We start from the raw sequence: 27,384 nt of genomic DNA on the forward strand, positions 1-27,384 counted from the left end.
TTTAGTAGATTGATTAGAGGATATGAAAGTGAAGATCGCCCAGATAGCCAAAGCCTGGCTAACAAGAAGACTGAGTAGAGCTGAGCCTAAAGTCTTTCTATTTCCTTTTTTATTTCTGTTGCCAGTTGCAAATAAGAAGAGGCTTGGGCAATCTTGTGGAGAGGGCCTGGAGAGCACAACTCACTCATGATGGCTTCACAGCCCTGGAGTTTTTATGTACATATGCTGAGAATTCAATACCTCAGGCTTACTAACACATTCCAAATGCATTCTCAGAGCTATCACTATTCAATATAATTTAGTGAAAGCTTCCCTTTAAAGCTTTAGTGAAAATAATACTAAGTAATGTATTTACAGTATTTGTAGACCACTCCATATCCAGGCAGGTGAAGGGTACAAAGCTAAAACAGATGAAAGAATGAAAACCATACATTAAAACAAGGATGTCTTAAAACTGTAGCTGAGCAGCAGGAATGGCTTCCCATTTTGGTACCTGTTTGACCTTCGGATTGAGGAAATTCCATAGAAATGGGCCTATCAGGTTGAAAGCTTTTCTCCTGGTGGACCAGGGGCCAGCAAAGAACACTAAGAAAAGGCAGATGTTCTTGAATCTTCTCAGTGTTTTCTTTCTTTCTTTCTTTCTTTCTTTCTTTCTTTCTTTCTTTCTTTCTTTCTACGTACTCCTCCCCAGTTGAATGATGCTTCACCCTATTATTTGTGGCAGCTGCACTGAAATTCTTGGCTGCTGGCCCTCAACAGAAAGTTTGTCCTGCACAGGTGAGCAGCATTCTCAATGTCTCTGGTGCCTCTACCGGTAACGCTATCCGAAAAGTTGTGTTGCACTGCCCTCTAGGCGGGAGGGAATGGCATAGCAGGTCGCAGCAAGTTTTACTAGCTTCATGGGGTCACAGGCTGCGATCCACTGCACAAGCTGGAGAAAGCTGCAGGCGCCCAGAATGGGGTTATTTCATTTGGGGAGAAGCAACAGAGGAACGCTGGAACTGTGGAGCCCGGGGCTCAGGTGATCTGGGTTCAGCTATGGAGCCAAGGATTGGGTGACTTTGGGTTGAGTGTGTGACTGGCCCAAAGTCACCAGTGAGCTTCATGTCTATAGTTTCCAGGACTATTTTTTTTCTATTGATATCCTGCCTTTTCCTACAAAGGGCTCAAGGCAGCTTACATCATTCTGTATCCTGTATAACAAAAGAAGTCACACAGTTCCTGGTTACAGGTCTAGCTGCAGAGTTCTGGACCAGCTGAAGTTTCTGAGCACTTTTCAAAGGCTGGTCCGTGTAGAGCTTGTTCTGGTGAGATGGAAAAAGATTGATCTATTGTGTGTTGGAAAGCTGTTGCCCATTCCGAATTGGCGTTACTAGACTGAACGGACCCATGGTCCGAGATTGTGTAAGGCCGTGGCATAAGTTCACCTGGGCTGTGGAGAAGGGCCGTATGTCAGTAGAAACGCAAGTTCCCAGATTTTGTCCTCGGTATATCCAGGTAAGGATCACATGTGCCTGGATAAAGGGTTTGCCCAAGCTGTGGCAGATCAGAGAGGCGAATTCTGGAATAGGCAGGGCAATGGGCGGAGACATCGCAGGGCAGTTTTATAAATTCATAAGCAAAAGCCATCAATGTGAGTGGATTTTCTCTTCCCAGCCCATCCAGTTGCTGAGTCTACCAGCCAAGGTAATCCTGGTGGTTCTGCAGGTGGAGACCAGTTGGTGTCCAGGGGGCCTTTATTGTACCTGTCCTCTATGAAACTCCCAGCCTGCAGGTAACAAGGGGTTTTTTTTTTCATTTGGGACATCTGCTGAAGATAATTTTATTTAAATAGACCTTAGATACACCAAAGTTTTTATCACTGCAAGCTGTTTTTAATAGTTTCAATGAGGATTTATCTTTGTTTTATTGTTCACCGATTGGATAAATCTTGTCACTAACTATATTAACAGGCAGAGCAATTCTATGGCACCTGCAGAACATCTAGGCAGCTATGGGATTATTTAAAGACCCAGTTCCAAGTCTGGAAAACTGTTCCATGCTTGGGAACACCATGGAAGAACCTTGTTGCCTGCATCTTCTCCAAAGTTTCTTCTCCAAAGAGCCTCATCGGATTACACTCTAATAAGCTAGTCTAAATTTAAACAGGTTTAGTTTTAATATTCATTTACACAATTGAATATTAGATACAAGACTCATCTCAAAAAAAGTTTTATTAGCATGATTAAAAACATGTGCTGAAGACCAACAGTTAAAATAATTTCATAAACATGGAAGAAACCACATCCCAACATTTGATCCACCAGTTTTATACTGAATGAACAGTTTTATCACCAGTATTCCTTCCTTGTCTCATTGAGGAAAACCAGCTGTACTGGACCAGCACCCATAGCGATGCGGCCACTGGCCGGATTGTGAGACCCACCATGGTTAGGTATAAAAATATCTTCAGATTATTGTTGGATTGCAGGTGTCTTGTGGCAATTAAGAAATCATCAACAGAAGAACTCGGTCTCTCTTAAAAAAGATGTCCTTTTTCAAACATACTACAAAGAAATTAGTATTTTGACCTTTAGACTTGATATGTGATGTTGATTTAGAATGGACAACCACAATTTTTTTCTTCCCTTCCTGTAATTAATAATAATAAAAAACCCCACAAAACCAAAAATCCCCAAATCAAAATGCTTCATTCACAGGCTGCTTCTTGGGTTGGACTCAGAAGACATGTTCACACTGGCTTGAGGACGAAGACAGCGTCATCTAAGACGTAGTAGTCATTGTACATGTCGCCTTCACATAAGTACGGCAGTCTAGTGAATGACTCTATGGCAAAACCAACTTTCCTGAAAACCTCTGGCAGGCTGTTCACCTGTTCCTCCCACGTCTGTCCTTTGATTTCCAAAACTTCAGATGGCTTATCCCACTTGCCACCTACTGAGAAAACATATGGATTTTGTTAGGGTTTTTTTCCCCAGATAACTTTTAAAGTCTCTTTTTACCTTGCCTTTCGGTGTCACCAACATGATGCCAGTGCGCATCAAGTCCCAATCAATGTCACCAATGTCTCTCTTGATGCTCAACACGTTCCCACCCCTCCAAGTGCAGTTTGATTTCTTAGGGGATTAATTAAAAAAGAACTACGCAAGCTACAAAGCAGAACATCCCACTCTAACAGCATCATTTATTATTATTCTATTACATTTATACCCTGCCTGTTGTCTTGCAAAGAACCCAAGGCTGCTTCTTCGCTCCACTTTACACTCACAACAACCCTGTGAGGTAGGTTAGGATTAGAGCCTGTGACTGGCCCAAAGTCACCCAGTTGGCTCTGTGGCTGAGCGGGGACTAGAACCCGGATCGCCTGAGTCCCAGTCCTGTGCTCTTAACCACCACACCACACTGGCTCTTTCAGTATAAACGAAACGGAATATACATGCAAGGATGAAAAGAACTAGAAGGCAAGATCCCCCTTCGCCCCACACATAAAAAACTTAAATCAAGTTATGAAAAATGAGAAAGTTCAAAATTTGAGCAGGCTCCCCTAAACATGCCAGGACTTTGCAGATCACTGGGGAAAAGAAGTTTCACACTAGTGGCGCTTGCCACGGAGGATGCCTGCATGTGTGTTTGAGAGTCGAAACTGGCACACCGATGGAGCGATTAGGATGAAACCGCTGGGCTGATCTGACAGGCCGTGACGGCCCATGGAGGGGGCTGTCAGCACCTGGGCAATTCTGGGTCTCCATCTGGTAGCCAGAACTAGAACAGGCGCCCTAGGAATTGCAGGGTTAGTCCCAGGCCGTGCGGATGCTCTCGGACTCCTGAGGAGTGCCAGCTGGGTGAGAGCTAGCTACGGGCAAGCTCCGTCCTCCCTCCAGCGGCTGCAGTGCTGGCGTGGTCCGGCTCCTGCGTTTTGCCAGACCTTTGCTGCATCTGGTTCCTGCCTTACTGCCTCGTCCTACTTAAGTGTAACTCCTGCTGCTCCCGAATCCTGCCTGGTTTTATCCTGCTGCAGCGACTGCATGGATTGCCTTCCTGGCTCTTGGCTTTCAGTTTACGCAGGATGCACCCTTGTGCGTTCTGACATTCCCAGTTCCTCACTTCGGCCCGTTTCTTGACCGCGACGCTGTTTCTGAGCCAATGAATGGACTCCAGGCAATGTTTAGGCTTGGCCCTTGTCTGGGTCCCACTGCCTTTGCCCGGAGGCCTGCTGCCCGCACCCCAGGCTCCGGCGTGGGCCTGGCTAGCTAGGCCCGAACCATGATGGGCTCTCTGGCTAGGAACCAGCCTAGCACCTGTGGTTAAGGAAGGTGTTCTCCTCCACTGCAGGCTGAGTCAGTGTGATAAAATGGGTAGCATACTGAACCAGAAGGGGCAGTCCAGGGTTCAAATCCTTACTTAACCAATACGTTCACTGAACTGACCTTGGACCCATCTTTGCTGAACCCCATTTCACAAGGTTTTATTACAGGAGGATAAAAAAGGTAGCGTGGGGTAGTGCTTAGAGTGTCAGGCGAGGGACCTGAGAGATGTGGGGTCTAGTCCCCACTAGGCCAGAAAGCTCACTGGTTCACCATGGACCAGACCCTCACTCTCAGCCTAACCTACCTCACAGGGTTCTTGCTGTGAGAATAAAATGAAGCGGAGGGGGGTGAAAACTGCCTTTGGTTTTCCTGCAAGAGGAAGAAATGTAGTAAGAAGAGCAGGAGGGGGAATGATCTCCCTCACCCCTCATCTTAGAAGAAGAAACGTGGAATTAAGTAATGGTCTTGTGACCCTTTGGACTTCTTGGCTTTCGCGTGAACTTGAACTCGGCTCACTCTCTCCACCCTCCTGGTAGCAAAAGAACCTGCTGTTTTCAGCACAATGTATTGAGTCATTCCGAATGCAGTGAATGTCTTCCAGCCAATAAAGCATTATGCTCGCTTAACACAGATACAAATTGTGCTATATTTACACCCCATTTTCAGGAAGTTCCTCTATTGGGCAATCTGAAGAACAGTAACAGACAAAGGTTTTCATTTCAGGCTTTCTCAGTTCCACTTTCTTCAGCAGAAGCACTTCTAGAGGAAACCTGTAGGCAAAATGTTAGCACACAAACGATGGGTTCTAGTCCTGGTGCTGGAATTTATAAGGATATTCTATTGCACTGGTAAGTGATCCTTATTGTTTAATTCTTCTAGGTGTCATTCACTTGGCCAGGAGAAGTTCTTAGAGAACATCAAGAATGGACAGACTTGCAAAGATTTGGCTGGGGTGAGCTGAGGCAAATGAAAGGAGAAAAATGAAGCTTTTCTTCTGAAACGATTTTCTAACAAAAGGTTTACTTCTGAAAGAAAAATGCAACATTGAGAAGGATATACCACATTTTGCCTCATCCTGTAGAGAGCTGATTCAGGATGTCAGGAAAAAGCAGCAGATTTTTCTTTTAATATTGTTATTCTTGCATTTTCACTGTCAGAGAAGGGGACAAAATCTTGTAGGATTTTCTGCCTTGGGCCAAGACAATGAGACTGGCTGTGAGAATTGTTATATACTTGAGCAGGTTTGGGGTATGTGTTTTGGAGGGAACGATTTGCTGCTTTGCCTCAGGCTGCAAAATGCTTCTAGGACGAGCCCTCCATGTGCCTAGAGAGATCTCTGGGGAAACAGCTGGCGTGATATAGAAAATTATGTGGGATAGGAAAACAACTGGTGACTACAGAGTATAACTGGGGATGGGAAAACATGTTCAGGATCACCTCAAATCCCTTATTACAACACTTCCCATTTCTCTGGGAATGGAGTGAGTCTGAAGTTTTGCCGTAACCATCAAGCTACTGAGTTTCAAGGGAAGACATAGGCTTGAATTAGGACAGGTGATGGCACTGCTCAAAAGGTCCATGCCCAAGGGAGTCACCTATTAATACTGCTCGTGGACAGCAGGATGGAGAGCAAGATGGCTTAGCGCTCCAGTTCCGGTGGGCCGCCCCCAAATACCACCTCTGGCTGGAATCCAGAGTCCGCTGACCAGGCTCCAGAGCCACCAAACCGCTGCCTTTTCCAAAGGAGAAGTACAGCTGCTTGTGTTTCTCTGACTTGTAATTTGTGCTTCATGGAGGGAGTTATTTGCAATCCATTTGTAATGTAATGAAATGCTTGGTTTTTATCACTGGAGCATCCCTGAAAAGCAAAGGCCCTGTTTGCACAAAGGCCTGCCTGGCTCAATAGGTCCCGACACAAAGATCAGCACTGACTGAAATACGAAACTGTCGACTGCACACTTCAAGGTTAGTGCATTCCTACATCCTAGCACACCAACAGAAACCATTAAGTGGTCACCTTCTTCTGGATTCTCCTTTCCTTTCTTTCTTATCTGGATTTTTTAAAATTCCTTCTCAACAGAAGCCAGCAATTGCAGTGTGACAGCAACGCAACCTCCGTTCATGGAAGCTGAGACCTCACTGAACAGTGTTACTATACCATGCAATTATTCTTCTGAGCGATGTGGCCGGTTCGCTCCAAAGATACTATGGTTGCGATTTCTTGCACATACCCATGAAGTTCTGTGCGATCCTACCTGTACAAACACGACCAAGTTCAAAGTACATCCCAAGACATCCAAACATGAGAATTTGCTTGAGATCAACCATCTCAGTGTGGGAGACAGTGCAATTTATGTCTGTGGAATAGCATCTACTCATTCGAAGGCAATCACCTCCAAGCAAACTGGGAACGGAACTGTATTGGTCGTAAGAGGTCAGTCGCTAATTTGAGATTTATTTAACAGATTTAGGTCCTTCCTTCCATTCCAAAATAGGTACCTATAATGTGGCTTATTGTTTTATCTTCATCAAGGAGAAGGCTATCAATAGCCAACCCTGATTGGCTATTAGCATTGGGTGCAGTATGCTTACATGCACACCTTGCTGGGGAACATGGGAAGGAGCAAGCTGCTAGCCCATTTGCAGGATCCTGTGAGCAGCCGGTTGGCCACTGTGTGAAGAAAATGGTGGACCAGATGGATCCTGGATCCGATGCAGCAGAGCTGTTCTTATTTTAACCTCAACCATAATCACCACAGGGGAACGGCAAATTCACCCTGGAAGGTTATAAATATCGCATTAAATTCCAACAGATGCTTTGCATGCAGAAGGTCCTGGGTTTCTGGTATTCTAGTGAAAATTCCCGGGATTTCTAGTAAAGAGGGTCAGGTGGCAGGTAATGGGAAAAATCGTGACCTGAGACCCTGAAGAACGGCTGCCAGTCAGAGTTGGCAAAACTAGGTTAGCTCGACTGATGGCTTGACTCTGTTCCCATGTTCTCATCAACCACAGACCCTCACAGAAACGAGCCTCATGGAAATCTCAAATTCAATGTTTCATCCCATTAAAATCAGTAGGACTCACCTTGAAGAAGACATGCATAAGATCATGAGCTTGGTCAGACCAACATGTTATTTATTTATCCTTTATTTAAGGTTTCTATAACTTGTTTGATTAGCCAGATTATCTCTCAGAACAGCTTACAAAGCAGTAATTTTATTTATTCATTGAATTTGTTTGGAAGCCACCTGTTAAGCATCACACTTATTGATTTGTTACATTTATGTCCTATTTTTCCTTGAATAATTTAAAGCAGCATTTGTGATCATCCTCTTACTGTCCGTGTTATCCTCATGACAACCATGAAATGTAGGTTACAGTCGTGGTGTAGCCAATTTATTTGGTTCAGGATTATAATATATTGTAAGCCGTCCAGAGACGACAGTAATGGGCGGCCTATACATTTCATAAACAAACAAACAAACAATTTTCCCACTGGTGGGAAGGTAACAGCGTTCTGTGCACCTTGGTGTTTAGTCATGCCGGCCACATGACCGTGGAGACTGTCGGCAGACAAACACTGGCTCCCTCGGCTAGGAAACGGAGATGAGCACCGCTCCCGAGAGTCAGGCATGGCTCGACTTAACGTCAAGGGGAAGCCTTTAGCTTTCCCTTTCCCTTTAAACTTGTCCAAAGTCACACATTGAGCTTCATGGCTAAGCGGAGAACAGAAATCATATCTTTCAAGTCCTCGTCCAACATGCCACAGTGACTTGGTTCAGACAACACAATAACCAAGACAAAGGACAAGTCTGGAATGAAATGTGACTGTGTTGTCTGAACTCAGCTGCAGTAACCAACCATGGCTTGTTAACCAAGAACAACTCATGGAAAGAGACCATGGTTTATAGCTGGGCTCTGAACTGTAGGCTGTTCACCAAGATATGTTCTCTCGGCTGGGTTCAGACAACACAATTACCCATTATTAAAGCATTCGGTTTCCATCAATGATTACCAGTGTGCTTCCAAGAAACACACAGAGAGGGCATGAACATGCCAGCCTTCCTTCGTTTGTCCCACAACAATTGGCATGCAAAGGTAAAATGCCTCTGGGCACAGAGGTTCCATTTAATTATCACAATTAGTGACTGCTGAGAGATGCATCTTCCATGCATCTGTCTGACTCCACTGGGGGCTATTGCCACGAGCTGCTATAGCAAGTTCCATGAGGTGCTGCATGATCTGAAATGCTTTGCCAGGCAGTGCTCCAAACCAAAGCGTCTGGCGACCTGCAGGCACGAATTTACACTCCAGCTAATACATTTATATTAAGCACGAGGGTGTGACGTCCACAGCTCAGGGGCAGACTGCAGGGTTTGTATGCAGAAGGTTCCGAGTTTGTTGGTATCTCTTGTTAAAAGGATCAGGTAACAAAAAATGGGAAAAAACTATCCCTGTGTCCCCGGAGAGCCTTAGCAAAACAGAATGGGCAATACAGGGCTAAGACAGAAAATAGTTTGACCCAGTTCAGGCAGCTTCCTATATCAAACAATGTATGAACCCAATGCAGAATCTTCAAACTGGAACAAGAATAACATAACGATTATATTTAAATGTTATTTTAATTGTTACTATTATTTATTTATTTTATTCTTTGGCCAGGGTGACTTAATTTATATTGTTAAATTATATTGTTTTATATGTTATTTATTTATGTTGTGAGCCGCCCCAAGGCTTTGGCGAATGGGGCAGCATAGAAGTTCCCTAAATAAATAAATAAATAAATAAATAAATAAATAAATAAATAAATAAATAAATAAATAAATAAATAAATATTGTAGCAATAATATAAAATACATATATAAAGGAAAACAACTGCATTCTTTTTGTTTGTTATTAATAAAGATCGAGGAATTACCATCCCGCTGGTCATCATATCACTGCTGATCTTATACCTCATTGCCCTATTGGCAATTTTTATGTTCCTCTCCAAGGTATGTTTATTATCTTCCCTCTCCCTCTCTCAGCTCCTGCACAAGTTCTTAAACAGCTTTGAAATGTTTTCATGGGGGGAAATTCGAGACAGCTGGGGGTTGCGAGCCTGCTTGTGTACTGTATAATACAATATATTTTACACAAAGGGAATAGGACGGTTGCATCTTCTGCATTTCTGCAAATTATTTTTTTCATTCTGGGCTAAATAAGATATGAAGGGAACAAGTCCATTTTAAAAAAATCTTAGAAGGCACAGGTGGACACTGGAAGCTGCTTAATACTGGCTCAGTTCACTAGTCCTTTAGGACTGCAATAGCTGCTCTCTGAACAGCATTCACAGACTAGTTCAAAATGTCACGGCCAGGAGCTTCGATGGCCAGGTTATGGGGAACACATGATGTTCTTCTATAAACAACACCAGTAGCTTCCAATCTCTGAGGCCAAATTAAGGTGCTGGTTTTGACTTTTAAAACCCCCAAATGGCTTAAAACCAGGATACCTGAAGGAGCACATACTCCAGTACAAGTCTGCTGGAGTTTTAAGAGCTAGAGATTACATTATCTCTCATCTCTGACATGAGACACGGTCCTTTCAGGTCTATATCCAAACTCTGGAACTCTCTCCCCTCTGGTCCCCTTTTGGGTGGCATCCAAGAAACACTCTTATTCATTCAGTCATCCATTCATTTATGAGATCTATAGCCTGCCTATTTTTTTCTCCTCACAAAGAACTCAAAGTGGCATACATCCTCCGCTTCCTCTTAATCTTATCCCCAGAACAACAACCCTGTGAGGTAGGTTGAGTTGAGAGTCTGTAACTGGCCCAAAGCCACTCAGCTGGCTCTATGGCTGAATGGGAACTAGAATCCAGGTTGCTTGAGTCTCGGTCCCACGCTCTTAACCACTGCACCACACTGGCTCTCACAACTGGCTTTTGTCCTATCTGTTGGTTGATTTCTATTGGCTCTTCACAACTGATGTTTATTTCTTTGGCACATTTCCTTCTGATCCCAGTCCTTACTATTCCTTCCCACAGAAACAGGGGTATGTAACCCGGGATAACATTTTATTCATCTTTTCAAATGGACTTCAGTTCATGAAAGTGTATGCCATAATCTGTGTGTCTTCCGGGTGTATCTGAAATATGGTAAAGTTTGCATTTTGATTTGTTTTCTTGCTTGTAAATGTTGCCACAAGCAAGATCCTATTAGAAAGCCTATTGGAAATATTCTTCATGAAAAATTCCTCTAGTTTGGTACTTGTGATGGCAGGGTGGGTAGAAGGCAGACTGTAGTCTACCAGTCAATCTCTGGTAGTTAGCAAGTGTTTCTGATTCCAGATGGTTTTAAAATGAACCATCCCCACATCTCCCAAACCAAGCAAGGAAGTTCAGGGTGGGATAGAAACATGGCGCCCAGTCTGTATCGGAAACTAATTCCCAGGCTGAGCTTATGTTAAGGGGCATCTCCCACTTTCTCCAGCTCCTGTTCTTGCCTCTATTATACTCTATTTCTCTGGCTTTCTTCCAACCCTAGTAGGTCAAGACAAATCTACACCCACCTTCCCAAGCCACACTTCTGCACCTGGCACCTATTTTTGTATTCCCTGGGTGGGCAGGATTCTAGCAGAACAGAACAGCTCCCCAAGGTCTTCCTCCCTCACCCTTCCTTGAGATACCGGGCATGGAAGCTAGGACCGGCTGTAGGCAGAGCATGTGTTCTGTCTCTAAACTAGCGCCTCTCCTCACTCTGGGGTAGATTTTTAGAGCAGAAGAACCAGATTAGGGGGCTTTGACCTCTCCTCCCATTCATGGCTGATCTCCGGCTCCACACATACCTTGTCCCTCAGGGATTTTTCTTTTTGACCAAACACAAACACTAGAAGTGGATTTCAGTGCTTGCTTTAAATCAAGTACTGTGAAATTATTGAGATACCCCGGATGACCAGAACAGAACAGAACAGAAATAAACAGCTTCTAGCAACCTGGCATTATTTGGGTTGTTTGCCATTAACAAATGTAGACATGACATTTAAGACCCTTCCTAGTAAAGCTAGGAATTACTCGCATTTCTCAGTTAATCCTGTTCCTGAGTTGGCCCCCAACACAGAAAAAGCATGCTGTGGCCTGGATTTCTCAGACTTGCCTACTCCCTTCCCAAGTGCAAATTCCCTCCCCGATTTCTGGATTGCCACTAACTAGGTTTTGCCACAAGGTCCAAACTGAAGTGGGTTTGCAAACTATGTCTGAAGGTAAATGTCGGGACAAACCGGGGTTCAAAGAGAAAAATTCTGCACGTAAGAAAAAGGGGCAGCGGATGCTCAGCCTCAGCTTTCCCTAACCTGGTGCTCTCCAGATGTTCAGAACTACAATTTTCAGCTTTCCACAGCATTAGCCATACTGGGAAGGGGTGGTGAAAGCTAGAAGGTGAAACAGCTGGAGGGCAGCGGGTTAGGGAAGGCAGCTAAAGCCCAAAGTGTGGTGGTGGGCAACTTATGACCCCCCAAATGTTTAGCCTACAGTTCCATGCTCCCTCGCCACTGGCTATGCGGGCTAATGCTGACGGAAAAGAAAACATTTGGAGAGCCACAGGTTGGACACTTCTGCCATGGCATTTCAACCCAGCTGACCACCGTTGTTGTTGAATCATAGAAACATAGAAACAGAGCGAGTCAGAAGGGGCCTCCCGGGCCATCTAGTCTGACCTCCGGCACCAGCCGGCTCTGCTCACGACATGCCCACCATGTGGACGTCCAGCCTGTCCTTGAACACCCACACTGATGGGGCCTCAACGACCTCCCGTGGAAGCCCATTCCACACACTTGGGGTCCTGACTGTCGGGAAGTGCTTCCTGGCATCCAAATGGAACCTTGGCTCCTTTGCTCCGCTGGAGCGCTTCCTGCCTTCCTCTGCAGGGGAGAACAGGTGTCTGCCCATCTCCGTGTGACATCCCCTCACACACCTGTATGTCGCCAACATATCAACATACATACATATGACACAGATGAATCATGACACTGGTGAACCAAGGGACCAATCCAAAATCATATTAATACATTTTTATCTTGACCAAGGAACCAAAAGTGGCACACATGGGCCCTTCCCACTTCCCCAAACATGTTTTATTTTCACAATCACCTTGTGAAATGGATGCAGAATGTTACCGGCCCAAGATTACCCAGAGATCATCAGGGCTGAGCTGGGATTTGAACCTGCTTAAACCCAGCAAACCAAGAATTATGCAACTTCCAGCTTCTCCTCTGCTTTTGCTCCCCACCCCAAACCACCTTCACTTTTGGAAAAATTGACATCCACAATACAGAACATATTCCTTTCAATAAAAAATAAAAAAGAACTGTTACCTACAACCGCCCGCAATAGCCCTAACAAGTTTTCACATCCTCAACTTCTATACAATCGTCCTCTTTGTTAAAATATATAATCAGACCAGCCATCCCTTTTGTTTTACAGCCAAAACTCAAGCCAACAGAGAGTGGGGGCATGAAAGGAAAGCACAACGCTGGTGTAAGTATTTGCCCTCCAAAGTATTAATGGAAAACTCACTATGTGGGTGACGATCTCTGTGTAGCCAGAATAGCACCAGACACACGGGAGGCTCAGAGAAACCCCAGCGCCTGCGTAAGTGCAGGCAGACTTAAAGGGGAAGCCTTCAAAACAGCCCAGTGGGAAACAATCATGCTTAGTACCACAGAGGGTAGACGGTGGAGCGGGAAGGATGCAAGAGAGGGAAGTAGTCATACCTCGCTAAACTGGTGGCTGCATCTTGCTAAACCCTGACTTCCTTTTGGTGTATCTGTTCCGCAGTGGACCAGTTCTTGTGCTATCCTGTCCTTTCCTTCCCTTGATGCTCTTGCCCAGTTCCACAGCCAACTTTCCCTCTCTATCATGTTACAAAAGGGCAGGGAAAGAAGTCAGCTAGCCAGGAAGCTTCCCCATAAAAAAGTCTGTGTAATGTTGCTGTAAAAAAATGAAAAGGTCGGAAAGCAACAGAGATGGACTCCAGTTCCTAAGTTCTAGAAAACTGATGACTTGCTGAAACCAGTAGTTAAGAGGGGTGTGTGTGTGTGTGTGTAATTAAATTGGGCAGGAAGCAGGGGCAGCTCCAGGAGGGAGAAAGAGAGGATAAACACAAGGTTGCCTTCTAAGGATGGGGCTTCAGGAGACTTTCCAAAACCAATGAATGCCCAGTGGCAGCAAATCCAAGAAATGAAGCACATTGGGTGTGTGGGGAGGAAGAGGGCTTCCTGGGTGCCATCCAGCACCCTAGCCCACATGGAAGAGGCCACTCCCAAAGCGACAAGGCTGTTGCTTGGCCCCTGAGCACATACTCTGCCTGAAAGAGGCCCTGGTTTTATTCTCGGCGTTTCAGGGGAGGGCTGCAAAAGACCTGAGAACCGTTGCCAGTAGGGGATGGGGAACATGTGGCCAGGGATGGGGAACATGTGGCCAGGGATGGGGAACATGTAGACCAGGGATGGGGAACATGTGGCCCTCCAGATGATGTCTGGCCTGCTCCTCCCACTGTACCTCACCACTGGCTATGCTGGCTAAGGCGACTGGGAACTGCAGTCCAACAACATCCAGAAGGTCACACTTTCTGTGCCATTGGTACAAACAAGAAAAAGTTCAATGAACGAACGAGGTTTTTCTATGCCTGCACTAAACCTCCGAACAGCAGCTGCCCCATTACTTTTCCCTTCAGCAGTACTGGAAATGAATGTTCCCACAGTTTCAGTTTACACATCTACAGCTTCTGCCTGCTATAAACTGCTAGGCAGAACAAGGTCAAGTGTTCAAAGCCTCTTTTAAATTTCTAGGTGAAAGAAAGCAGGGAAGCAGTTTGCCGAGCAGTTGCAAAGGAGTTCCTCAAAAAGAAGAGAAAGCAAAGGCTTGTAAGTCACCTACAATATTACACTGGCTGGAAGTGAGTTTACATCATTAATCAGGGGATGTCAGCAACTCTTGGGCTGGGGAAAAGATAATGAACAAAGCGGTAGCACAAACACTAAATTATGTGCTCTGTTCTAAGTGCAACAATGCACACAAATGTTTCCTGTGCTTCCGTCCCCATTCCTAACATAGGATAGGTAATGTCGCAGTTCTGCCGATGGCACCATTCTTCTGCAACTCATACACAAATGCATTTTGTATAAATGGACAATGAGAATGCCAAGCAAAATACAGAGTGAGTGTCAGCATTAAGAGGAATGCCAATCTACCATACAAATATTCCAGATAATAGAATTATGTAGAAAACTAATCTTTGACCTTGACAACAGATGCTTATATGGTGTAACAACACCTTCACTGGGTAAAAATTGGAAAATTTGCAAGGGTTTGGGAAGACAAGATGCAGCAAGGTTCTTCTACTAGAATGTTGCTACTGCTATTATATGGTAGTTTTAAAATAATGAGATTGCAAACTGTGGTGCACGGGCTACCTCTAGTGTGAACTTTTGGGATCATGCCACTTGGTGAGTTTCGCCCGCTGTACTAACAAGTTACTGAACATGCCATTTTCTTTTCTTTCTTTTCTTACAAAGGCATTTGGCAACCATCAGAAAACAGATAAACCATCATAAATCATCCACTTTATTTCAGCAATTTTGCATAACTGAAAATGTGGCTCAGATGCTGAATGAATGGAAGAAGGTTAACATGTTTTTACAACATGCCTGTACAAAACTATATTTAAAAAGCAAACGATTTTGCATAGAATTTGTTCTCCTACCTAGATTTAATAATACAGTCTTTACAGGATGGCCAGGAATTGCCTCAGCTCTGCACATGGGTGAGCCACAGGGATCTGAAGGCAAATTCATTTCCCTGAGATCAGCCTTTCCCAGCCGGATGACTTCCAAACGCCTTAGACTACAGCTACCAGTGCTCCCAGACAACATGGCCTTAGTTAAGAAGCACGCTGATCTAGAAATTCCTAAGACAATATATGAAAGAGGAAAATGAGGTGTAAATATAGGATTTTTCCACAGCAGAACAGTAAACTTCTATGTGAACACCTTGTACATTGGTTGCCAAGTATTTCACAGGGATTCTTTAGGCAATAACACGGAAATCCGTTTTGCACTTTACATTTTGACCTACATGCTCAAACAGAATTTATTTTGCCATGTTCACACAGGCCTCCCACGGCAGGCTCAGGTGAATGCCCAGCACTGGCTGCAAAGCCCCACTGAGCGTACGCTTGGTAGCGATCCTGTGTTTATCACCCCTCTTTCTATTTCACATTCAGGCCAGGTGATCGTGCGGTCACTTCTGCAGAAAACTCTGCATCATCCCCTTGGCAGGCTCGCAGAATCCCCCAATGTTTGCAGAAATTAAAACGAGTACATAAATTCAGGGGAAAATGGGGAGGGGGGAATCCCTAAAATAGCTCAGTGAGGATTGAGTACACTCCATGGCTACCAAAAAGTGCATTATGGGAGGAGCAGAGGTAGAAAACTAAGGAGGGGGAATGGAATGAAGTAGCTACAATCCTGAATAGCAGCAACAGTTTGTTGTAAGTCTGCACAGCATCTGTAAACGTCCTTCATATTTTTTCTAGTGGCAGCTTAAGGGTGCCTTCAGGAATTCTCTCCTTTCCCATTTTGTTTACTTTTATCTTCCCTTCATACATCAGTTTTACTGTTGCTTTCTGCTTACCTTTAGAACATCTGTGTTCTTTAAAAGAACAGTCTGTCTGGTATTGGGGAAGGCTACATTTCTAACATCTCAATCTCTATAAGGGGATTGTCTTAGCAGGAAATTGCATTAACTTCCATTGTGTGGTTACCAAACAGAATCCTGGACTTAAACAAGTGACAGGAGGGAAAGAGGGCAAAAAGCAAGCATATCCTGGAGATCCTAATAAATTATAAGCACGTAAAAAGAAATGGAAGTTGCATCGCTTCAAGGTAAGGTGCAGAAAGGGCAAGAATCTCCAGGTTCTTGCACTTTAGATCTGCTAAAGAAGCATCGCTAAAGATGTCTGTGCTTACTGGTGATATACAAATAGGACCAAATGACACCTTTTGGTAAGGTGATATTTTACAGACTATTAGGAAAAGACAAATTTCAGGGTTTTTCCCCTTTGTATACATGCAGTTCAAATAAGAGCAATGGATTTGACTGGATCTCAATCAACTCATTCCATGGACTGCAGAGCAGACAGGGGAAGTGTGTGTGTGTGTGTGTGTGTGTGTGCACGCGCGCATACACACACATCTACCTCATGAGTGATATTTTATAAGCTTGAATACTGTTTGCAATAAAGTAAGACCAAGATAGTGTGAGTGGTGAAGCTGGTCTGAGAACTGAGGGCAATGCAGAAACAGAACTACTAGACAAGAGAAACCAGATTCCAAAGCCAGATCAATTTCCCTCTCTATCTAAGTTTCCTGTTTCACCTGCTGAGTTTCCTAATTCCTGAGAATGACAAATAGGTTGCAAACTGTATCCACTCCTTTGGTTAAATCGATTTTATTTGCTTTTGAATTATTCTTTTCTCTGTACAATAGATGTTATCAATCTGTATTGTCTCTGTGAGTGAGGGTGTTTTGATAACAACTAAATAAATAGAATATTGTCATTTATGTTTTTATATACAGCAACAAGATTCACCTGTGTGTGTGTTAGAAATGTCACTTGGGACTGCGGGGCAGGCAGGCCTGTACTAACAGCCAGAAAAAAAATACATCAACCAGGTAGAAATTCTAAAATAAGGGTGGGCCACTTGTGACCCTACAGATCTTTTGGCCTGCAACTCCCATAACGCCAGCCAAGGGTGGGGGATAATGGGAGTTGCACAGCGAAACATCCAGAGGGCCACGAGTTGCTCATTCCTGTTCCAAAACGTGAATTTGATCTCTGTTTTGCTTCTGGACATGAGCTGCCATCATCCCAAGTCACTTGGTATGCCATGGAGTTGGACCACTGTGGCTGCTTTTAGTCACTTTTAAGGTGCTCTGGAGACTTGTTTTGCTGAATTTGCAACGTAGATGTTCCCAGAGCAGTGTAGGAACAACCACGGAAGGGTATCAACCATGCCGCTCAAGGCCACGTGAAAAGCACCCAGACGTTTCTGCATATTCAGTCACAAACAGATCTACCTGGCATGATGCCCCTCACCTCTATCCTGTGACTGGTGCTCTGGTCTTCCCTCACCTAACAATTGTGAAGTCTGAGTCGCTGTCTCTTGCATGGACTGACACCAGCTTCCACTGGTATAGAGAATGGGACCAGCCTGACTGAACAGACATGGGTATTAACCCTATCCAGTTAAGAGTCCTCACAGCGAACATGCTGTAACTATCATACAAGCTTGGGAAACCCTATTGCAACTAGAGAGAAGCATGAATGTTTCTAAAAGGGGATTTACGCCAGCTTAATTTGGTTAGATGCACAGAGATTTACTAGAAAAACATGAGTCAACCTGAAATTAAGTAATCTTGGGAGTCAGCTCTCCAAGCAAACAAAGCTTGCCACACTGGAAGGCTTTACATTATGATACTTTAACATGCACCAAAGGAAGCAGGAGGGAACTATTTCGAAAGCACGTGAAACAGCAGCCTTGCTGAAGCTAAGTAGGCCTGGGATTGGTCAGACAAATATGGAAGGCCTCACATGATCCTTTATGTCTTCTTGAGTTCATGGATAGAAAAAAGGTAGGAAATAATTGTATTAGGCATTCGTCCAACTGCCTTCCTCCAGACGTGTTGGGCCTCAAATGCCATATTTCCCAGCCACGTGGCCAAGGGTTTGGGAAGGCTATGTGAAACAAGCACAGTCTAGTCATTTACCACCTACAGTTAGAGCAACTTTTAAAAAGCTACTTTCACACGTACAGTGAAGGGATGCGTTTTCTCCAGGTGAAGCCCATTTCAGCACATGGGTTATACCTTTTGTGGAACTTCAGAAGATGCCTCTGAAGAGGAAACCATGGTGGATCTCCACCCATCTCACCACCATTTTAATTAACTAGATTTTTTTTATCTGTTACCTTTCGGTCCAAAAGGACATGAACTGCCTCAGTATAAAAGCCAAGAAGCTAAGCCCGCGTTGTACAAACGGAGAGGCACTTCCACACAAGCAAGGCCATTCCTCTAGCACCCTGACCTCCCCCACCTGCCCCTCACTGCACTTCCCTGTGCCATACCCCAGGCCTTACCTAAAGGTCTCTGGAAGCGTCGCAAGTGCTTTACAAAGAAGGGAAGGCGGCAGCAAGAACGTGTGCAGACAGAGGCTGGCTTGTCTGAGACTGGATGCAATGCACAAAATACAGAAAGGAAGGCAAAGGAGGCCAGGTGCGCCCTTCCTCTGCTGTCCTGCTGGCAGGCAGGCAGAGTTTTGTTCAAGCAGGTCTTTGCCATGTAAGCAGGTCTGTTGCGCTGGATGCTATTTTTATTCTGCTACTGCTGTGGTTTGTGGTGCTTTAATGCAGCATTACTGTTCTAATCGCATTGTATTCATGACGGTAATGGGATCAGAGGTGGGATCCAAATAATAAGAAAAGAGTGAGAGGGAACGGCAGGGCCAAGCGTCGTCAGGTTGGATCTATGGGACATGGGCTGGCATGGAAGAGGACCTTTTCCACCCACCCCTTGGGGATTAGAGGGACCCCAAGGCTCTCTGAAAGAGTCATTTTATGTGGGGCTGCAATGACAAAAATGAAGAGAGCGAAGCTCACACAGCAGGGAGTTCCAAAGCCTCTGAGTCATTGTGGAGAGAGTCGCATCCAGGCTTTCAACATGGGACAACCCTGGGCATCTCCCAGGGTCTCTCCCACCCCCGCCAATGTCTTCCTTTGACCCCAATTGAAAAGGCCTCCAGGGCTTGGAGCCACCACTTGAATGTGTCACAATGTCCTGAAATTCAGGTCACCGTGGAAAATTATTACAGCAGTTCCCTGATCCTGCTGCCTGGCACTGATGCCAGGAAAGGTCAAGCAGGACAAATGATGGGAGTCTCACCTGAGGCCACTTTGCCCAGGGTTCTCCCAACCCTAAAGCTTGCCCCAGTCCTAGGCAATCCTCTATCAGGGCTGCACAGGCTGATCCGAAGGAACGACTCCTCTGAAAAAAGGCCCTTTTCACGTTCACGAACTCACAGAATGCCCTTTCCCCGCCGACAAGCACCTGTTCAGCACTTACCATTTTCCACATATGGATGAAAGGGCAGAACCAAGGCCAGGATGACTCTGCCTCTCGTAGGCTCCAGTACACTTCTAATATCTTTTAATACAGTCAATGGCTGATCACAGCGATCGAGCAAATTCAAGCAGCTGATGACATCATACTGAAATCCCGTGTTCTGCCATTCGTTGATGCCGAGCACTCTGTACGGGTGAGAAGATGCACAGGGTTACAGCTGCACGAGAATTCAGTTCAGGCTCTTCCCTTCCTATTCTGCGTCAGTCTTTGCTCAAGAAGTCTAGGCTGCAACGTACGTTAAGCTTTGGCAAAAGCAATGTGGAGTTCTTTTTATGCTGTCAGTGTAGATTTGGACAACTCAAAAACAGAACAAGTCATATTTCCCTAATAGATATATAGATACTTATTGCCACCGAATCTGCATTTCTCTGTCACACGATGTGGGAACTGGGTTTTTTTAAGTTCCACAGCCTCCCATTCACCTCCACGTGAGCTACAGTGCAAGGAATCGCTTGATTTTCTCTTTAGAGACTATTTTCCTGACATGTACCATCTTCTCTAGAAATCAGCAATGGAATTCTTGCAACAGTTGTCTCTGATGGTGTGTGTGCATGAGTGGAAACAACTAAGCACCTGTACCAATATAGCATACAGGCCGCTTAGCATGGTACCTGTATTTCTTTTTCTGAAGCTGCCATATCATCGTTTCAGACAATTCAGTCGCAAAGGTTTCTTCAAAGTGAGGACTCATGACTTTTGTGACTTCTCCATCTCCAGCTCCTAAATCCAGAAGCCTGCGGGATTTCCAATCTGGATTTATTTTGAGCAGTCTCTGAAATTGTTCGGGTGAAAATACAAACATGGAACCTCTTCCCAGCAAGCTGAAATTTTAAACATGGAGAGAGACCTTTTTATTTTGGATGCTTTGAAGACAGAAACAAAAATTAATTTAAAGACCAGTGCGAGGATAAGTGGTAGAGATCCTTAACCACAGTGAAGACACTGGGCTGCTTTAAATGGAGTCAAGGCATCAGCCCATTTCTAGATTCATAGCAGCCTGGTTTGCACATAACAATCCCAAGGGTGGGTTGCCATTGAATTGTGGTTGCTATTGTTCTCGCTGTTATATTTATATTCTGCCTGTTTTCAATACTGGGAGTCAGGGTGGCTCTCAGCATTAACAATGTATACACTTTTAATGTATACAATTAGAATAGAAATATACAAAAGTTAAAACATATAATTAAAATCTAAAGAATATTAAAATTACATCAAATACCAAAATTAAAAATGGCAAAACTATAAAGAGTCCAACATAGTCTCACAGGATTAGACTATTCCCAAAGGCCTGCTGGAATGGAAAAGGTTTGACCTGCCTCGGAAAACACAACAGGTAGCCAAGTTGCATTCCATCAAGCTTTGAAACTGCCCAGGGATGAAACTGGTAGAGCAGATAACCAGCAGTGTTTTGCAACAACTGGTTTGGCCCGAAATTTGGTCCAAGCTTTTGCATTATCCCGTGACTGACTCACAATGGAATGCAGCTAGATGTGTTCACAGAGCATTCAGAGAGATACTTAGAAGAGACTGCAGAGGCCAAATTCTAAAATGAGTGATGAGGATGATGTAAAAGACTGGAAATGCCAGATCGAGAGAGAGGCTGAAGGTGACACAGTTACAGCAGTGGGAAAGGAGATTAATATTTAAAGCAGCACATTTTAACGGCAAAAACAACCATCGCTATCAGATGCTCCCTTGTGCAATGGGAAAGAACACGGAATAACAAATGAGCCATTCGTTAAGAAATCTGCAGCGGGGGTAGTTGGGGTCTCTGCAGATCAGAACCAGTGGTGTCTCTGTGTGCTCTCTCCTCTGAAGGCTCTGTTGTACAATTACAGTCGATGTGGCAGAGGTCTGAGCGGATGAAAGAGTAAGCAGGAAAGACGGGGGGAAGGAAATAATTGGTTACCGAGAGACGCAAAAGGGAAGCAACGAATTAGTCAGGTTGGCCATGAGCAGGAAACCAAATACACGTGCAAAAAGCCACCGATGCCACAGTGTCCCAGCTGCAGACAGCAGGTTCATGATCAAGGGAGAGGGCATAGGAAGGATAGAGAATAGGCAGGGAAGACAATGAGGCCAGATGAGAAGTGAGAAACCAAGATTCATTGATGTATTTGGAATATAATGGCTCTAAGGAAATGACCTGCTCAATTTCTGATAATGTGCTAAAGGGAAGCATGAAATGCTGAATACCGATTCCCTTTAAAGACCAGCCCCCTGGTACTACCTTTGAGTGTCTGTCCATAAATTGGCTTAAGAATATTCATCTTAAAGAATACCATGAGAAGGCGTTCAAAGCAACGCGAAGCCTTTGGAGCTGAGGGATACCGGTGGGGAAGGCGCAAGGGGGAATGCACCATGATTGACTGTGAACTCCACAGGAAATGTCTAGCTGAGAAATATGATTGGTCCCCCAAATAATTCCTCTTCTTCCCCCTCTTGGAGCCTCAGCAGCTCGGATCAAATTATACAGCAGGACAGCACATAACGTCCGTGTGTGAATGTGGAGTTCAAAAACTACAGTGTGATATTTTCTTAGCCCTTTACAGAGGATGTACAGACACATATCAAAGAAGAGCAGGAAGTTTGGGTCCCCAGGAGGGCTGGGTGTTAAAGGAAAATGGGAACAGCTGGGCCCAGACACCCCTGCGTTATGCTGCACTGACACTTTTAGATCTTTTATCCTGTTATAGTTAAACCTTGTTTTTTTCTAAATTTATTCTATTGAGATGCTGTCCAACTAGCAAATATGCTCGGGCTGATTTACAATCATCAAAACCCACACAACAAAATACTAAATACAACGAATGAAAATATCAAAATATTAAAAAAAGTAAACGGTAAAGAGCCAACAGAAGAGTTAATCATCAGGGCAAAGCCCTGAGGGCTCAATGCCTGCTGGAAGAAGGTCTGAAGCGGGCATGCCAAAATGAGCACAGTGAAGGTGCCAGAAGGATCTCTCTGGGAGGGCATCCTACAAACTGGGGGTCACTACGCAGAAGCCCGCCTGACAGCCACTTGCTACACTGATGTGGGTGAAGCCACAGGACAGGATTTAGGGCCAAATTATACGCCATGTGGGGGACCTATGACCAAAATCTGTGATCAGTGTGAAGGCAACTGCAGGGGACACAGTTAGATTCGGGTTGCTGTGCTGGTGGTTCTTTAACTCTTTCCCCTCATTTTCCTGTTCAAAGTCGTCCTACCAAAATGCTATCCAGCAACAGGGATGTGACGGAATCACGGGCAGCCATACTGTTCCTGCCTTTCCCTCTAACTACTGCTTGGGGCATGTATCTCTGAAATGTCATGCACTAAGATGGGGTGCGGGTAGCTCTCTCCCCAAGAATCTGATCTAATTTGGTGAATGCTTTTAAGTCTTGTAAAAAGACAAAATGTCAGAAGATCCAACCACTTAACTCCCATGTTGGTTTTTATTCCTTCTTAGCTAAGATGCACATTTTTTCCCCTAAGACGTATAATTTTGTTCCTGTTTTGTTCTAAGGAAAAGCTTAATTTAAATAAATTTTTCTACACAATGAAAAATCTAGCTGTGCACTCCAGTTAGGGGAAAAGCAGAGGTGGTGATCATGGGGAGTACCAATAAACAGTCTAAAAAGAGAACTCCGACATTATTGGACAATCATTTGTGAAATTCCTGTTTAAAATATTATGGCAGTCCAGTTTGAATAAAGGTAGGGTGGTTAGAATACTGGACTCAAATGATTTGGGTTCTAGTTGATACTCAGCCATGAGGTTCACTGTGTTACTTTGGGCCAGTCACTGATGCTCAGCTTAACCTACCTCCCATGGTTGTTGTGAAGATAAAATTAAAAGGGAAAACCTTGTAAGTAACCTTGGGTTCGTTGCAAGAGGCAAAAAGGTGGGATGTAAATATAAATAACAACAATAATGACAATACTGATTGATTATGCTGATGTAATCCTCAGTATCAAGGCACCCTTGGTCTTTCCTAAGGCTGATTAGAATGGAAGGTTAATTTATTGTTGATTTAATCTGTTGTAACCCTGGTTTATTTGCATAAGTCTGCATTTTGCATGCAAGTGCTCTGGTTGAAAAGTGCCTGTGCAATGCAAGGTGGATGCAGGTTAGGACAATCAATGGTCGTGAGCTGTGATGGCCACTGCCTCCTCCCAGGTTTCGAAGCTGTACATGGGAGAGAGCATTTTATTTATGTCTTGCTCCCAGGCTTCCTAATGCATCTGATTGGCCACTGCCAGACAGAAAACGCTGGACAAGAGGACATATGCTCTGATTCAGCAGGGCTTTCCTTTCTATTCTTAGGATGCAGGTCCCATTCTTAAGATGGACTAAACATCTTGTTGCACTGGTCTACAAGGAGATAGCCTCAGAAATGAAAGGAGCTAAATTTTACCGGAATTGGGTCACTAATAAAGGAAAATTAAGTCCTGAGTATTAATTGGCTCCAGCTTCCAAGATGCAGCTTCAGGTCAAAATTGCATCAAAATAATTCAAAATTACAAGGGGGATGTGCAATTATACTTCATAACTTTTCTGCAAAATGTGATATAGCAATGAGAATGGTAATTTAGTTCACTCTGTGAAATTAGATGTGGTTTTGGAGGGGCTAAAGTTTGGGTCCGCTGACAGCGACAGCCCAGGATCAGCTGCATCCTGCTCACTGTCTTTATCATCATCTGAGTCTAGAGAGTAGGATTCTGGTGGATCTGGAATTGGCAAGTCCTCACGACTGGGTTCAGGACACAGTGCGGATGGAATGTTTGGGTATTCCGTGGTCCACTTCTTCTTTCTTGAGATCCCTTTTGCAGCTGGGGGAACCATGCAAAAACAGCAGCCGCTATTATGATTGGTAGGTTCCTCCACACCACTGGGACTACGAAAGGCATGGACTTTTTCTTCTTGTTTAGCCAATGACGCAGATAAGTTGCACGGGTAATGCAACAATAATGAGGGGCCCAACCCTTGTCCTGATTCCTTATATTGCACCAAAAATATAGGTGGCGTGCCATTTTTACCACTGCCGTCATACTGTACTTTTGAGATGCAAATGTAACCTTGCCACACGTGTAACAGAAGTTATCTGCGTTGTTTACACATTTTCGAGCCATCCTGGCTTCTGAGGAAAAATATCATGCAACTGTTCCTTGGAAATGTTAGGCAATGACACTTTCACAAGCCACCAAATGTAACTGTATGATGCACAGATCTGACCAAAACTAATGTACCTTGCAATAAAAGAACAATAAATTACAGTTAGATAATAATCTTTAGTCTAAAAGTGAAGATAAATTTATACACTTCCATGTGGTGCCATTTTTATTGTTCTACCGTACTTTGTCAAGAGGTTACGAGGCATCATGATGATCAGACACCTCCCTCCCTTGCAGCCAAATATACTCGCCTGTGTACAAATCTTTATTGTGAAATATCTTGAAAACTTTAGCCAACCAGCACCTTTATAACCTGTTTTCTAATTCATCTAATCAAAATATGTACGAATTAGTACATTTTAACTCGGAGGTTGATAATTTCCCAAAATTTGTAGACCAGTGTTGTTTTCACTCTTCCCATACTACAATTCCCATTTTTCCAGCCCATGTCAGGAGAGCAATCCCATGGCAATGCCAGCCATACAATAATTTGCAAAACCTCCATTTAAGAATGCAATCCAAGAGGACTCAGAAGTGGATTCCCTAGCTGCAACAACCGAAGTCACACAAGCAGTTGCAGAATTTTATAACACCAAGAACCAGCCTCAGGGCAGATAGCTTTCACTTACCCATTGATCGACGTCCTAGACATAAACAAGCTAAAAACGGATGACACGAAGGAGTGATAAAGTTGAATGAACAGCCAGCCAGATTTCTCAATACTATTATTTAAGAAGATCTGTGTCCCTTGGTCAAGGTAACTCTGGACGAAAATAGGCTGAAGAGATTCACAGAGCTGCTCTGTATTGCACACGTACCACTACAGGTAGGAGGGAAAAAAGAAGAATTATTATTCTCATTTCACCACAGCCATGCGAGGCTTAACCTAAGGAGCAGAGTCCTCGAACCAGGAAGGTCCTGCATCTCAGCAGAAAGCCCTGGGTTCAGTCCTTGGCATCTCCAGTTAAAAGGGACCAAATATGAGGGAACTGACAAGTTTTAATTACTTAAGAAAGTTTCTACCCTTAATGAGGATGCTCCAAACAGCTGCCAAAATTCACTCCTCGCAGACAATAAAAATACTGTAAATTAATGAAATCGTTTTTTAAAACCTGCAGCGCAGAAGGCCATGAAACAGCTAGGTGACGCTAGAGAAATAGGCCACTGTAGGAGGTTAAAACATATTGAAAACAAGGCATAGTAAGAGTGTTATTGCTGCCCTCCTCTGATAGCCTGCTCTCTATGAAGGCAGAACTATACAAAGGGGAGAAGCTAGGCATGTGATTTCTTATAGTTCAATCCCAGTTAAAGGATATCCTAGGAAGCAGGGCTGGGAAATGCTCCCACACAGAGCCTTGGAGAAGAATTGCCAGGTGGAAGAGACTTGCTGGACTGGGTTCAGAGGCAGGCAACTCCAGCTCTATAGCCACATACACATCTCAGCTGAATTTCGAAAGCCCTCTGCAAGCGATCAGTTCAGACCTTAGGCAAGTGTGACTGACACCTCTCTTGGCAGTCCTGTTGCACAGGAAGGAAGAAGGAGTAGCTGAAAGAGGGGGTCACTTCACACATCTTTGGCTGTGCCCCCCCCCTTTCCACCAGCACACAGCCATTGGCATTACTCCCAAGGGAGCACAGTCCCTGGCGATAAAGGTGGTGGGGGGAGAAAATAAAGTCTAATGCAGTCTAACACACCAAGTAGTTATGCAAAGTGGCATAGAAATATTTTAAATGCCTACAGGCGTGAGGAAATGAATGTGTAATTATTTGGAAAACAGAAACACAAGTGCAGAGGTAACTACAGAACTCCTTGTTTAAAGTTAGGTAATGTAATTGTGCCCACTGTTCTACCAACCCCAAGTGGCTGTCAACTACAAATCCATGTGGGCATTATAAAAAATTCTTGCTCTACTTCCTGTTCTCACCTGCCTTTCCCAGTAGTATACATACTTGACATGTGGTCAGGAAAGATCTGTGTTACCTGTATGCATGCATGCATATATGTATACCCAGTGCTTTTTTTGTAAAAAAAAAAAAAAAAAAAGTGCCGGAACGCACATCTTGGGGTCACACTTTTACACAATGGTCGCCGCCGGCAGTAAGCACTCAGCGTGCGACCACACGACTGATCCCAAGCCGAGCAGCATCCCAAGCTGAGCAGCACCTTCACAATCAGTGCCGACAATCAGTGGTGACACACAAGCAGCCCGCAGGCACTATGTTAATGATTTCTGCTGCTGATCTGCTATGCCCAACAGGGAGTTTCACAATCCCTTGGAAAAATCCGTCAAAAAATGGTGCCGGAACACTGTTCTGGTGTGTTCTATGACAAAAAAAGCCCTGTGTATACCCAATTGTTTTGTGGTTTGCTTGTTGCTTTTTTTTTTGCTCTATGCTAATTTTAAAGAGTACAACCTGTTGAATAAGCAGCCACTGATACTGCAATTATTTTGGCAGAGTTAAGTATAATTATTGTACTTAGAAGTAGCATTGCTTGAAATAGCACAGCCTGTAGGTCCCAAAACAAGCTCAGAGGGGGAGTTTTTCATTTGCACAAACAGAAGCTATGGCTGCCTTTGCAAGTAACACTAACCCTCGGTTTATTTCCAGCACGGTATGTTGTGTTAGTCATGAATACTGAACCAGTGCGCTTGCGTCTTGAGACCTGGGTTCTAATCTGCATTTGTCCATGAAGCTGACTGG

The 27,384-nt window shown here is 44.3% G+C and overlaps 2 protein-coding genes across 3 annotated transcripts in view; one reads left to right on the top strand and one right to left on the bottom strand.

Annotated features, from left to right (window-relative positions):
- Window positions 1–2,195: 2,195 nt before the first annotated feature.
- METTL9 (methyltransferase like 9) overlaps window positions 2,196–27,384 on the bottom strand; it is a 31,794-nt gene continuing 6,605 nt past the window's right edge. Inside the window, exons 2-5 of one of the 2 annotated variants that reach the window (XM_044433734.1) lie at window positions 25,311–25,501; window positions 20,137–20,346; window positions 19,466–19,650; window positions 2,196–2,934 (exon numbers count right to left, since the gene is read on the bottom strand). In XM_044433734.1, coding sequence (XP_044289669.1) covers window positions 2,732–2,934; window positions 19,466–19,650; window positions 20,137–20,346; window positions 25,311–25,501 — 789 coding nt within the window. In that variant the 3' untranslated portion in view covers window positions 2,196–2,731. Of the gene's footprint in view, window positions 2,938–19,465; window positions 19,651–20,136; window positions 20,347–25,310; window positions 25,502–27,384 lie in introns of both variants that reach the window. The other variant, XM_044433733.1, reaches the window with a different exon arrangement.
- IGSF6 (immunoglobulin superfamily member 6) lies at window positions 5,031–16,886 on the top strand. Its single transcript, XM_044433735.1, has 6 exons — window positions 5,031–5,155; window positions 6,388–6,741; window positions 9,213–9,301; window positions 12,771–12,824; window positions 14,138–14,212; window positions 14,864–16,886. The coding sequence occupies exons 1-6, from the start codon at window positions 5,089–5,091 to the stop codon at window positions 14,900–14,902; spliced, it is 678 nt and encodes a 225-aa protein (XP_044289670.1). The 5' UTR covers window positions 5,031–5,088; the 3' UTR covers window positions 14,903–16,886.

Source organism: Varanus komodoensis, unplaced genomic scaffold (genome assembly GCF_004798865.1).
Source record: "Varanus komodoensis strain SLA01 unplaced genomic scaffold, ASM479886v1 scaffold26, whole genome shotgun sequence".
NCBI lineage: Eukaryota > Metazoa > Chordata > Lepidosauria > Squamata > Varanidae > Varanus > Varanus komodoensis.

Bases quoted from the DNA above. Each gene is read 5' to 3' on its own strand.
- IGSF6 (XM_044433735.1), top strand. From the start codon at position 5,089: ATGTTAGCACACAAACGATGGGTTCTAGTCCTGGTGCTGGAATTTATA. The intron at 12,825-14,137 runs GTAAGTATTTGC...TTAAATTTCTAG, and splicing joins AAGGAAAGCACAACGCTGGT to GTGAAAGAAAGCAGGGAAGC. The intron at 14,213-14,863 runs GTAAGTCACCTA...TTTCTTACAAAG, and splicing joins AGAAGAGAAAGCAAAGGCTT to GCATTTGGCAACCATCAGAA.